A 15149-nucleotide genomic window follows, 5' to 3' on the forward strand; every position below is an offset into this window, starting at 1 on the left:
TATGCTCGTCTGCCTACAAGGGCAATAAAAAAAAAATAAAAAAAAAACTCGCGCCGCGGCACAATACCTTTTTACCATTTCGACGTTCATGTAACTTCTTTATTTGTTGAATACATTTTACTCGTAAACAATATTGGAATAAACGATAGTCTTTAATTTGGAAAAAACCTACGTACGACGAAAGAAATTATTTAAAAATACACGCTGATTTGTTATCGTAAACGCGATAAAATAAATGTGTTTTTTAAATTTTTATTAAAATAATTTCTCCTCCAATCTTTTTTGTCACTCAACGTAATTTTTCGCTTAATCCTTGATAAGTGTATTTCAGATTTTTTTATCTGCACTAGATGTTTATGATGCTTGGCATTAAATAGTCACTGGCGTAGAAATATCATTACGTGTAATGCGACGAAGTGTCCAAATAGGAATGGTTATGACACTTATGGCACTCACTGTATTCGTGTTTTTTTTCTACCTATACTGATAGCCTTGATAGGCTATTTCAGCTTTACCCTAGCGTGAGCTCTCGAGGCAAAAACCGGGAGTGTTGCTAACACTGGCCCTAGCAAGAGCAGTGCTTCGCAGAATCTACCACCGGATCGGAAATGCGACCCACTGAGAAGATCCGGCGAGAAACTCAGTGGGCTGTGTCTGTGGGTTAATTTACTCGTCGAGCCCTTCGTCGCAAGCGACGGATACGGCTCCACCATCACTACAGTTCTGCCGACTCTATTATCTTGTTTGAATTTATATTAAACATCTCTATGCTTTTAGTAAGTATCTCTATCTCTCTCTGAAGAAATTATTGACGGACGATGAACGATTTGAGACCCGGACGAACTTACAATATCTTCCCGAGTTAAATAACTAGTCAGGTCATAAGTATTGTCACACAGTAAAAACTTTTCTTTTAGAATGCTGGCCACAAAAAAGTTTATTGAATTCGAATTTTGAATTGTTCATGAAAATAAAAATGTATACTTTTAGAATTTTACTCATTTTTAAATATGGAGTGGACGCTTAAAGAAGACCGTGTTGCAGTTATTGCGTTGCATCGTTGCGGTTACGCGCCAATTCAAATTTTCAACATACTGAAAAATTTGAATATAACCAAAAGATGCGTTTGTCGTACCATCAAACGATACAATGAAGACCCTAGTGTAGATGACAGGTCAAGAAGTGGTCGCCCTCGGTCTGTTAGGACTCCAGCAGTAATAAAAGCTGTGAAAGCGCGAATTCAAAGAAATCCCAAACGTAAGCAGAAACTGTTGGCCCTTCAGATGGGGTTAAGCAGAACCACGGTGAAAAGGGTGTTAAATGAAGACTTAGGGCTTCGGGCATATCGAAGAAAAACAGGACATCGTTTGAATGCTCGTCTAATGGACCTGAGACTGAAGAGATGCCGCGCTTTGTTGAAGCGGTACGCGGGAAAAAAATATCGGGAAATTCTTTTTTCGGATGAAAAATTTTTTACCCTAGAAGAGAGCTACAACAAACAAAATGATAAGGTATACGCACACAGTAGTGAAGAAGCGAGCTACCGTATTCCGCGTGTCCAACGAGGTCATTTTCCATCCTCGCTCATGGTATGGTTGGGAGTTTCTTATTGGGACTTAACAGAGGTACATTTTTGTGAGAAAGGTGTAAAAACGAATGCAGTTGTCTATCAAAATACAGTCCTGACGAACCTTGTGGAACCTGTTTCTCATACCATGTTCAATAACAGGCACTGGGTATTCCAACAAGATTCGGCGTCAGCTCATAGAGCGAAGAGCACACGAGACTGGCTGGCGGCGCGTGAAATCGACTTCATCCGGCACGAAGACTGTCCCTCCTCCAGTCCAGATTTGAATCCGTTAGATTACAAGATATGGCAACACTTGGAGGAAAAGGCGTGCTCAAAGCCTCATCCCAATTTGGAGTCACTCAAGACATCCTTGATTAAGGCAGCCGCCAATATTGACATGGACCTCGTTCGTGCTGCGATAGACGACTGGCCGCGCAGATTGAAGGCCTGTATTCAAAATCACGGAGGTCATTTTGAATAAACTTTAGTGTCATAAGAATCTATGTTTTGTTAAGTTCATTTTGGTATATGAATGGTTACATAATGAATAAACTTGTTTCAATTATTTTACATTAAACATGTGACAGAATTTATGACCTGACTAGGTATAAGTTTTCGCTTGGATTATTGGTAATCATAAATTAATAATGCGTAGTGTACTGGGAAATAATCGGGAACTGATACGTCCGGTCTATTTCATAATTATAGCGCAATCTTAACAAATTCTTACGAAAAAGTCTTATATACAAATTGAAATTATTGTTTCGAAGCCTCACTTTGTTTTACACTCTTGTGCAATACAATTTTAATGTGCATTTCATGATTTTCACATCGAATTGGAAACAAAATCGAATACTCTGTGTAACTTAGCTTCACTTAGCTCTACTAGTTCACATGGCTACGTTTACAAATTATGGTCTGCACAAAAGTATCAATAATTACTTCAACTATGCCAAGCTAAGCTAAACTAAGCATAGCATTTGAAATTAAAGCTTACAAATAAATTGAAATTTGATTTTTTTTTATTGCTTAGATGGGTGGACGAGCTCACAGCCCACCTGGTGTTAAGTGGTTACTGCAGCCCATAGACATCCACAACGTAAATGCGCCACCCATCTTGAGATATAAGTTCTAAGGTCTCAAGTATAGTTACAATGGCTGCCCCACCCTTCAAACCGAAATGCATTACTGCTTCACGGCAGAAATAGGCAGGGCGGTGGTACCCACCCGCGCGGACTCACAAGAGGTCCTACCACCAGTAATTACGCAAATTATAATTTTGCGGGTTTCATTTTTATTACACGATGTTGTTGATACTAACAGTGTTATTATTTAAGAATCCTTTGTATACATAATAACACCCTTTAGAGGCTAAGCCAGGAAATGTTGGAAAACTCAACTTGGAGTTCAATAAAACAACATTATTGTTATCAATTGTATATATTTGATATCAAATCTTATTATAGTATAACACAGCTAACAAAAAACATATACATACGTGTCTTTTATGATCGGTATTCTAGTTAATTTTTGAAACCGAGAAACTATACTTCTAATACATGGATGTCATATAAGTACTACATTTATTGAGGGATTTAACATACTCATTATTGAAAAACGATTCATTGTTGAAACATTCGATACAAAACGTGAATGCTTCTGAACGTTGTTTATTAAGATTACTCATAATAAATATTATTTTATTGCCTATTATTAATTTGTATAAAAAAAAATCATTTATTAGCAACACTTAATCATTGTTGAATTATATTTATTATGGGATTCCCCTGTGAATTTTATTACACATTATTTTATTATTACGCATTCAAATTTGGATAGGTGTAAAAGTACTGGATGTAGGTTGTAGGTGTTCTTGGAGGAGAATCCGATTCAAATAAAGTTACAAAAAAACGTGTCAATTTATCGTCACATAGTAGTTTCATTATTATTTCATTATATTGTATATATATATACTATATTTACGTGGAACATCAAAAATTCTAATCATTAACATTGTTAATACAACACACACATATACACATTAGTTTATCGTATTTAGACAAAAAAAAATCAACGCTACATAATTATATTGTCTTTTTTTAATAATACAATCCTTAGTTGGACGTCTTTTTTTATTAAAGATTACGATCTACCCGCGTTCCGCTTTATTCAACTAGAGATGTCAAAACAGTTTTACAACAGCGAAACTTTGATAATTCCATTTATTTTTAAAGATTTATTTGGTATTTTCGACAAGATTCCTTTTTGAAAGTGGACATTACGACAGGATTAGGATAACATTTTTAATATTCTTCATCACAATTCGATAAACAGAGAAGGGAGAACAAAGTCATCTCAGCCTAACCCCCAAAGAATTTCTGAATACAGATACAGTAACAAATCAGACAGAACTAAACGATAAACACAATCAGCATGTGTACAATTCAACTTGTTAGATTTTTTTTATTGCCCTTGTAGGCATAGGAGCATATGGCCCACCTGATGGTGAGTGGTTACCGTCGCCTATGGACTTCAACAATGCCAGGGGCAAGCCGCTGCCTACCGCTTAATACTCTCCACAAGTCTCTTTTAAAGAAGAACATGTCATAGCGCTCGGGAAACACCGTGGAGGGAAGCTCATTCCATAGCCGGATGGTACGTGGCAAAAAATACCTCTGGAAACGCACTGTCGATGAACGCAGCGGTTCCAGATGATATGGATGAACTCTGCTCTGGCGGGAGGTGCGATGATAAAAAGGAGATGTGGGTATCCAAATCCATCTCAAAAATCCATCTCAAACAATTCCTCAGAGTACTCCCCATGAAGCAAAATACAGAGGGAACCGAAGTCCCTCCGCAGACCCAGAGGTTCCAAACGATTCAAACAAGAACTTAGAATTGCGTTGTATGTATTTATTTATGTAGACGAACATTTTCCTATTGGGTACCCTTAACAAGTTTACAATTAACATTGAATTTACTCTTTACTTGTATTAGAACGTGATGTGTTACGCAACGGACTCGATGTGCTCGTGTCTTTGCTGATGTCCATGAGCGATAGTCACTACTGACCATCAGATAGGCCGTAAGCTCATCGTCTGCGAAACCAAATAAAAAACCCCGATTTTTCTGCAACATACAAGACTTACTGGTGGTAGGACCTGTTGTGAGTCCGCGCGGGTAGGTACCACCGCCCTGCCTATTTCTGCCGTGAAGCAGTAATGCGTTTCGGTTTGAAGGGTGGGGCAGCCGTTGTAACTATACTGAGACCTTACAACTTATATCTCAAGGTGGGTGGCGCATTTACGTTGTTGATGTCTATGGGCTCCAGTAACCACTTAACATCAGGTGGGCTGTGAGCTCGTCCATCCATCTAAGCAATAAAAAAAAATATATATATTGAAAAGGTGATACCAAGTTGATTAGTGATTTAACGTGATTCTTGAACACGAAACTCTTGGATAAGTAGTAGACACTAACAAAACGTTGCATAAGTTCCAGGAAAATTCATCAAGTTGTTTTATTTACAAACACACGCGCGTCTGTAAAAAGCAATTAACCCGTTTTGATCCTTGGAGACTGCGGACCGCCAGCGATAGTGGAGGTAACGCCCAGTAACAAGGTGGATGGAGACGAAAGAACCAAGTTTGGATCATGTCGCCAGCCTTTTTTTATTGCCGGATGCCTGATGGTGAGTGGTTACCATCGCTCATAGACGTCAGCAACGCAGCAGGGGCAGAGCCAAGCCGCTGCCTACCAAACAGAGGGCAGGGACAGGTCATGTCCGAGATTAGACTATAAGAGGCTGTTAATGATTGTGATGATGATCCTTCGAGCGAGTCTTCGTGATTGCCCAAAAATGGTTTTAAAATAAGGCATATCAAACGAATTGGGTACCAGCGAAAATACTTCAAAATAATTGCAAGAAATGAAACCTTATTTTTTATCGCCCTTGTAGGCAGACGAGCATACGGCCCAGCTATTGGTGAGTGGTTACCGTCGCCATATCAAACCTGTTTTAGAAACGGTCATAAAATTCACCATACGACTAAAGTGTAACGTGGTCCTTTTGAAGGTCTCTTTCGCACTTATTTTTAAACGCATATTGATATTGCGCGAAAAGGAGACAGCGTAAGTTTTACCTACACTAAAAATGTCTTCATGAATACAAGTTTTGTTCTTCGGCGTCTTTTATGACTGAGATTCTTTATTTACGCGCAAAAGACAAATGTCAATCATTAAAATTACATATTACTATGTCTAAACAAATATGTTTATTGCTAATAAAATGAAGATATGATCCAATATTCAGATATGTTTCAACCGATTCATTACATATAAAAGTTTTTGGTCCAAAGTTTTTAAGTTTTTTTTTTTTTAATTTAAGCGTTGACTAAGATTTCTTAAAAGTAAAAAAACTAAAAATTAAACGAAAAATGTAGGTTTCGATTTTATTGTCATTATGGCATTTGACTTGTATAATTAGGCTTTGGTTAATTTTTTATATACAAGTTTCCGAAACAATAAAAAAATATTGTAAAATTAAAAGCAGATTTTACACACACAAATACAAACAAAAGATCATAATATTATAAATAAAAAAAATAAGACTGATTATCTTACGGTAACTGTATTTGATACGAAAAAAAGATAATTCTAAAATAAACTAATCAAAATACATAATTACGTAAAATTCATAAATATTCCTAAATAACTTAATGTATTATTATATCGAATTTAATAGGCAAGATCCTTGAATCGACATACGATCTGTTTTTTTATAGATTAGGCAAGTTCGAATAGAATCAATACTCTGAAGAAAAATCTTCAAAAAAACAACGATATGAAGATAAAAGACAAACAAAACAGTCCAGAGCTTTTCTATCGGAACTGAACGTTTTTGATACTTGCTACGGGCTTACATGTACATTGATAAGATCATTAATTCTACTTAATAATACAACAATATATTATATACGAATTATCTACGGTTAGCCTTATAATTAGGATTATAGTTGAGTATCTACGTATAAGCGATCAGTGGTTTAGGACATCAAAATTACGAAAATTCGGTGTTACACAGTGTACTTAAACTTTAAATGAGTATAATAATATCTTATAAGTGTTATCTATGAAACGTGCCCGTGACATTGGCCCTTAACTATCCAACACAAACAATTTGTTGCATCGATAGATTCAATACCACCTTAAATATAAAGGACAAAAGAATTATGAGTTTTTTTTCAAACATTTCACAGCTACGTCATGGAAACGCGTATTCATTAAAGCTTCACACCGTAATAAATTTCGGTATACACAATCTACAAGTGACAAAAAATATTTAAGAAAAGCAAGTGAAATCTCCATTTGTGAAGATAACGATGTCTTGCAAGTGATCCCATTGTCAGTGCCTCAAGATTGGCCCAAATATTGGTGCGACGCTGGCCTCACAAGTAACGCTGGTATTGACAAGTGTGTGCTGCTTTGTGCGAGCTTTTTAACGTTCTCGATAGCGTGAAAGTTAACTCAAGTTTGTATGGAGTTGGAACAGCGCCCCTAGCGGCAAACATAGGCAAACATTCCAAGTCCATACAAATATGAGTTAACTTTTACGCTATCGAGAAAGTTAAAAAAAATCTCGTTCTAAGCACACTGCGGTTTGGAGTAGGACGGCACACGAGTTCCATATCGGTTGGATTAAAGCAGGCCCCGATCGAGTTCCTTGCGTAGCATCCTCGACAGTTTGAGGACGTCCTCGTCAACTTGGCCGGAGAAGAGCGAATCGAGCAACTCACCTCGGGATGCGAGAGCGAACACTCCAGCGAGCCTGGACACAGACTTGTCTGAGAGGTGACGTTCTACAACCGACCTGGAAATAATACGCGAGATAATTAATATTGACGGTATTTCTTTCTTTCTTTCTATGGGAAACCAACAGTAAATATATGAAGCACGGCATTCGTAAAAATCAATTATTATCATCGAATACAGCTACAGTTGTTTGTAACAAAAAAAAAAAAAAAAAATTTTTTTATACACCTATTAGGTTAAGTCAGCTAAATGTAATCTAAATAATAATATAAAAATAAATTGCTGTTCGTTAGTCTCACTAAAACTCGAGAACGGCTGGACCGATTTGGTTAATTTTGGTCTTGAATTATTTGTGGAAGTCCAGAGAAGGTTTAAAAGATAGATAAATATGAAAATGCTCTGAATTAAACAAAAATAACAATTTTTGGCCCCCGTCGGAAGGATTCCTTTTATTTGTTTTAAATTTATTTTATACAAAAGTATAAGTCTTTTATTTATCGATTGAGGCACTACGAAGTCTGCGGGTCAGCTAGTAAATATATAAATAATGTCGTTCTTAACATTAAATATTGGATCAGCCGAGTTCATTTAAAGTCGATCCTAACCGAATTTAGTGGCGTCGTTTTTTTTTTTTTTATTGCTAGATGGGTGGACGAACTCACAGCCCACCTGGTGTTAAGTGGTTACTGGAGCCCATAGACATCTACGACGTAAATGTGCCACCCACTTTGAGATATAAGTTCTAAGGTCTCAAGTATAGTTACAACGGCTGCCCCACCCTTCAAACCGAAACGCGTTACTGCTTCACGGCAGAAATAGGCAGGGCGGTGGTACCTACCCGCGGGACTCACAAGAGGTCCTACTACCAGTAGAAAACAAACAACACGTGTATTAATAAGTTTTAAGCTGCACATGAAATAGAACAGCTTACTTGAGCGATTGGTGTGAATCGCGCAGCGCGTCCTGCAGGAAGCCACGGTCGTACGAGAATTCCACTTCACAGAAAGACACCACCGCCATCAACACGGTCTGAAATAGTTACAACTCAAACTTCGGTACCTGTTTTATGTCTAAACTCAAAAACATTCCAATTTAGTTTAATTTTTCAGATTCTAATGATTTTAATTGAATATGCAATTTCGAAAAGGGCACACACTCTGAAAATGTAAAATGTTCAAGAAATGAAAAAAAAACTGATCATTTTCTATAGCGGTGTAAAATTTAAAATATTAACTTTTGAGATATATTTTAGTGTTAATTAGCAATTGAAAATTACTGGAATTATTATAAAATGGGTGTAGGTAAGCCTCAAAACTATATGTATATAAAAAACGTATTTGACAAAATATGCGACTTGTGCCCTTTTCGAAATTGCATATTCAATTGTAAAGGAATGTAATATAACACCTATGTACAATAAAAAAGCCTAAAGCGACCATTTGTTCCGGTTCGTATGGTAGGACAGTTATTGATCAAAGCAAACGCGGCCTTATGTCTTAAATCTCGAAAGTGCATTCCAGTAGTACTCAATAAATACATTCTTTTAAATAGCCAGTAAATTTAAAGAACACGATTTCCTATTTATGAAATAAAATCGAATAATACATATGCATTTGGGAAACTAAAGTACAAAACAAACATTTCTAATATAACTAAAACAAAAAACCAAATAAGCTTCCACAATCATAATCACATATAAGTAGAAAGTGAACAAAGAAAAGCAAATATAAGAAAATTTATAAATTTTAAGTATACTCGTTGTTGAGTTTGTTCTGTCTATATATGTATACATATAGCTTACGTGGAATTTGGATCTGAAAGCTTCAAGGGCTCGGTCGTCCGCTGCGGACAGCTGCGAGTGTCGCCGTAACACTCCCAGCTTAACTGCTGATTTGATGACGTGTTTTACCAGTTTTTCTGCTTCACGTTTTTCGACTCGCTCCCTCAGGACGATCAGAAACTAAAAAAAAAATTGTCTGCGGCTATTAAAGGAGTTACGTTTGGGTTTTAATCTATACATATAAATAAAATTGGAGTGTCTGTTTGTAATATTGAAATAACCGCTTTTTACTACATGCATATGAATATATATATGGTACATACTATAATATAATAAATAGCATATAGTATATAGCTCATAGCACAACAAATCAAATCAAATCAAAAATTTTTTTAATCAACATAAATGAAAGTACATGCTTGTTGAACGTCAAAAAGAACTACCGCCAATTCACAAAAACGAGCCTCAGTCCTGAGAGAACTGGCAAGAAACTCAGCGGACATGTTTTTTTTTTTAATACTATTATTATTATTATTTTAATTTTTTTTTAAATATTCATTTTTACAATAGCTATTATAACGTAACAATTATTGCAATACTGAAATGCCCGGAGCGAGCAACTCATTCCCAACAATGTCGCACACCATAATATATTGTTATAGACACGTTCACCCTGTACTGTACTATATATTATTGGCTAAGTATAGTCTGTCATACTATATGGCACTATAGTATAGCGTAGTCTGAGAGCAGCTTTAGGCAATATTGAATAGATAACCTTTTCTAACCTTCGTTACTTTTCTGTTCTTTTTTTAATTTTTGTATTTTATGATCGGAATAAATTATAATGATTATTATTATACTCGTGTACTCATAAAATTGCCGCATTGTGGATTTCAATAAATTATGTGAAACTGTTTAAAGATAATAACAATTTATTTCAACTAGAGGTCCCGCAGTAGTCGAAATTCGACTATAATTAATTGGAATTGTAAGTTTGTACACTATTATGATTGTGTTTTATACTTCTATAATCACAAATTTCGCCAAGACTACACTATAAAAAATATTAACAAAGACAAACAATATTTAATCTATTCTCAATTTGACAACAGACGCCAAGAACAAAAGTTTGACAATAAATAGTATGCATGCGTGTGTGCGTCAAATACATGGTATATAGTGTGTGTAATGTTTTCTTTATTGATTTAATGTATCTTTTATGCATTATTAAAAAAAAATATTAGCATTGTGCACTTCTTCTCCATATTCTCTATAAGTGTGGAAAATTTCACACTCCTCCGTCCGCGCAATTTTCGTAAAAAGGGATATAAAGTTTTTGCTTCACGTATTAATATATAGATAATCTTATTACATTAAATGAAACATAAGAAACGTCTCTATAATTAGTACGCAGTTACTTCTGTTTACGCGTCAGTAATTGTTGATGTGGTTGAAACATTATCCTGTTGTGTGTACGTTATTATTATATTTATATAAATATATATGTTATTTTATTATTATAACAGTTTTCTAAATTAAGAACGAGGAAAACTGTGCCAAGTTTCTAAAAGCAAATTATACTTGGTTAAATGTTACTAGTGAAGTCTTTTTCAATGAGAATCGTGCAATCGTGTGGCCACTTCAATTCTAAAATGAGCTACAAACATAATATCATCGCAATACATGTGTTGTCAGTCTCCTGTGAAGAACCGGCGAAACAAACTCAGCGGTTTTGTTTTCATAGTTTTTATTATTATTAATAAAATACAGTGCAACCTCTCTATGTAGCAAATCGGAAGGGGGCAAGTAAATATTCGTTGTATCAAGTAATACGGTAAACTGAGGTTTGTTATATTAAGTTTAGGTTAGTCTACCATTTGTTATAAGGAGGTAAATAAAATAGTTTTATTCACCTCAACATCACATACTCATCTTGTTATAGCGAACAACTTCTACTATTGTTTTTTTTATGTATTGCTTAGATGGGTGGACGAGCTCACAGCCCACCTGGTGTTAAGTGGTTACTGGAGCTCATAGACATCTACAACATAAATGCGCCACGCACCTTGAGATATACGTTATAAATGATAACACATTTTTATCAAATTAATGTATTGTATGTATTTTCTATTTAAAAACAATTTAGTAGTTGTAAATATTCGTTATATCAAGTAATTCGGTAAACTGAGGTGTTTTATATTAAGGTTAGGTTAGTCTACCATTTGTTATAAGGAGGTAAATAAAATAGTTTTATTCGCCTCAACATTACGTACTCATTTTGTTATAGCGAACAACTTCTACTAATAAATGATAACACATTTTTATCAAATTACTGTATGTATGTATTTTCTATTTAAAAATAATTAGATTGGTTACAATTTTTCTCAAATCTGTCGAGACTGATTCACATACTATGGGATTAGGGTCATATTAAGGGTCACAGTTACTGGTGGTAGGAGCTCTTGTAAGTCCGCACGGGTAAGTACCATAACCCTGCCTGTTTATGTCGTGAAGCAGTAATGGGTTTCGGTTTGAAGGGCGGGGCAGCTGTTGTAACTATACTGAGACCTTACAGTTTATATCTCAAGATGGGTGGCGCATTTACGTTGTAGATGTCTATGGGCTCCAATAACCACTTAACATCAGGTGGGCTGTGAGCTCGTCCACCCATATAAGGAATAAAAAAAATTTGGTGAGAACGTTATATAAAGGTTTTGGGTTGACAAAATTCGTTAATTGGAGATATTTACCTCTTTTTTTCATACCTAGTTAAAAATTCTTTACAAAGAGGTTGTTCGCAAAAATCTTCGCAATGTAAAGGTATATTTTACATTGACTCTTATGGACAATTCAAGGGGATAACGCAGAATTTGTTAAATCGAGGGCAACGGCCGTCTGGTGTAGTGGTAAGTGACATGGTCACTACACAAGGGGGTCGCGGGTTCGAATCCCGCCAAGGGAAGATATTTGTATGATAAATATAAATGTCTTTCCAGGGTTATGGGTGTATATTAAATATATGTATGTGTATAATAAAAATATTATATTTATTTCCGTTATCTGGTACTTTTAACACAAGTTCTTTACGAACTTAGCACGGGACCAGTTAACGTGGCGTGATTGTTAGTAAATATTTATATTTATATATTTATATTTATCGTTATATTGAGGTTCGTTATATTCAATAGCATTAATTTTATACGCTCTGAAGCAGACACACTGGTCCTATTAAGTAATTCATTTAGCGTATACATTTATGGTAATCACGTGTGTGGTAATCACGACCAAATAAACATAACCATTTGATATGTTACGAAGATAAGCTAAAGTTTGTTTACGCTAATAGGCGTGCAACTGTTTCGGAGGTTAGTTTAGGAACAGATTAGTAAACATAATGTATGTAAACATAATATATGTAATGAACCATTTAAATATTTATTTATACTTAGATAAAACTGATAACATATCGCTGCACATCCAATATTGAATCGTGCGACATCTACCATAATAATGTTGAATGACGATCCTTTTATCTGAATTTGTCATGTCAATTGAATTGTCAACTTCATGCAATTCGTTACTTACAAAATTAAGAAAAAAATATGTACGTAAATCGATATAATAATAATAATAAGGAACAAATCACGTACTGTCATCTGGCTTCAATTTAGAATAAACAAAAACACCCAGACAAAGAGCAAGCAAAGCTGTTCGGGAATCGAACCCACGACCCTCAGCACCACAGTCAGGAGCGCTAACTACAGCACCACCGAGTCAGTCAAAGAAAAACGATACGTTACGATAACCCTCAGACACAGCCCACTAAGTTTCGCGCCGGATCTTCTCAGTGGGTCGCGTTCCTATCCGGTGGTAGATGCGAAGCACGGCTCTTGCTCTTGCTAGGGTTCGTGTTAGCAACGTCGTCAAGTTTGAGCCCCGTGAGCTCACCTACTAGTCAAGGTTACGCTGAAATAGCCTCTCAAGGCTCTCAGCTAGGTAGGAAAAAAAAGAAGAAAAAAGCTACAATAAACATATTCATTATTTAAATATTTTCACGCACCTGATCGAGTAGTTTAGCGGCATGCTCGTCCAAGACCAGGGCACGCGCGCTGCTGTTCCCTCCGACCCTCGACAGGAACTTCTTCTGGGCGCGGAGGGAGATGTCGCGAGCGCACCACGCGCCGCCCTCCGTTGCTGAAACATAACAAATGACAAATGATAAGCCCATGAATAATACAACTACTACTACCGCGCTGGCGCTATAACCCTGAAGTGGGTGAACACCAATAAACTTTGTCATTCATCCCGGCGCTGCGCAGCTCCTTGCCAGTCCGACACCTGGAGCTCACGTAAATTTCCTTCCACAGCGTCAAACCAGCGGAACTTGGGCCTCCCTACGGGGCGGGGACCCTCCCGGTACACTCGTGTACAGTACCCGGCGATAAATATTGCACATCGATCGTGGGAAAAAGACGGTTAATTTTTGCTTCGTAGAGCGTTATATCTGTCGCACTAATTGACATTTAGTCTCCATAGATATCAGATCGTTGGTGTTTCGTCGCACACAGGTAACGCTCTACAACAAAAACAAAATTAGACAGACGACTGTCTCTTTCTAAATATCAATGTGCAATGTTTATTGTCTGGTACAGGTGTACAGTACAGCACCTGTTTCACAGCGTTTTGGTGAGCCAAATATTCTGGGGGAAATGAAAGGACGGAGGTCCGAATAGCTTGGGTATGTAGTGAGTATGAAGTAGGATCGGGCTGTGAAACTATGAATAATGCTAGCACTAAATCTAGAATAGCAGAAAGTGACGTTTTTAATGTCAATGGTTGTTTTCTAACGCTGATACAGTAAGTTTTTTTTTATTGCTTAGATGGGTGGACGAGCTCACAGCCCACCTGGTGTTAAGTGGTTACTGGAGCCCATAGACATCTACAACGCAAATGCGCCACCCACCTTGAGACATAAGTTCTAAGATCTCTGGTATAGTTACAACGGCTGCCCCCACCCTTCAAACCGAAACGCATTACTGCTTCACGGCAGAAATAAGCAGGGTGGTGGTGCCTACCCGCGCGGACTATCAAGAGGTCCTACCACCAGTAATTACGCAAATTATAAGTATAGAACAAAGACTTGGTTATACGTGTGAGAGAGAATATACCTTAAATCACTATACGGCTCCAACAATATCAATGTATTCTGTTTTTTTTTTTGTAAAACCTACGCTTTTTTGCACGTTCATAGTCGATTGCTATGCAAATGCTGTATCATGCTTAACATATTTACACACTAAATTTCTTTACTACATACGACTCACGACCAAGAGACTACACAAAGCAAGAAATATGTTTAATACGTAATGTTTTTAAACTATCTACTACTATCTAGTATAGTTTCAAGACGATATTTTCGTGTAAAACAGATGCAAAAGACACATGTTGGATTATTTTTCTTGTAATCAATTCATTTATTATATTATTTTATATATAATACTGTATTGTTTTGGATTATATTTAGGTATATTTATTTCACAACGGTAGATCAAATACATGGAAGGACTACCCTCGCTATGCCAAAATGAGGACTTATTAAAAGGACAATTATTATTATATTATAATACTTTGTATTAATTGTATATATATTTACGGAGATATGTATGTGTATATGTATGTGTACATATATGCATATGTATTTCACTGGAATGGTACACCGCGCGTAGTTCGTTTCCAAATGATTCTTGTCCACCTGATGGTTGTCTGGAAGAGATCGCTCTTAGCGATAAGACCGCCAATTGTACTTTTTTCTTTTTAATGTATCGCACTGTTTATTTGTTTTTTGGTGTACAATAAAGAATACTCTCTCTCTCTCTCACAAGTGTTTACTTCAGTAATTGAGTAATGTAAGCTTATTTTTTATTTATTGCTTAGATGGGTGGACGAGCTCACAGCCCACCTGATGTTAAGTGGTCACTGAAGCCC

The 15149-nt window shown here is 36.3% G+C and overlaps 1 protein-coding gene across 1 annotated transcript in view; it reads right to left on the reverse strand.

Annotated features, from left to right (window-relative positions):
* Nucleotides 1–2991: 2991 nt before the first annotated feature.
* LOC101745578 (tumor necrosis factor, alpha-induced protein 8-like protein 2 A) overlaps nucleotides 2992–15149 on the reverse strand; it is a 98578-nt gene continuing 86420 nt past the window's right edge. Inside the window, exons 3-6 of the mRNA XM_012693411.4 lie at nucleotides 13225–13358; nucleotides 9183–9341; nucleotides 8313–8410; nucleotides 2992–7439 (exon numbers count right to left, since the gene is read on the reverse strand). Of these exons, the coding sequence (XP_012548865.1) occupies nucleotides 7268–7439; nucleotides 8313–8410; nucleotides 9183–9341; nucleotides 13225–13358 (563 nt within the window). The 3' untranslated portion in view covers nucleotides 2992–7267. The remainder of the gene's footprint in view (nucleotides 7440–8312; nucleotides 8411–9182; nucleotides 9342–13224; nucleotides 13359–15149) is intronic.

Source organism: Bombyx mori, chromosome 21, assembly GCF_030269925.1.
Source record: "Bombyx mori chromosome 21, ASM3026992v2".
Classification (NCBI taxonomy): domain Eukaryota; kingdom Metazoa; phylum Arthropoda; class Insecta; order Lepidoptera; family Bombycidae; genus Bombyx; species Bombyx mori.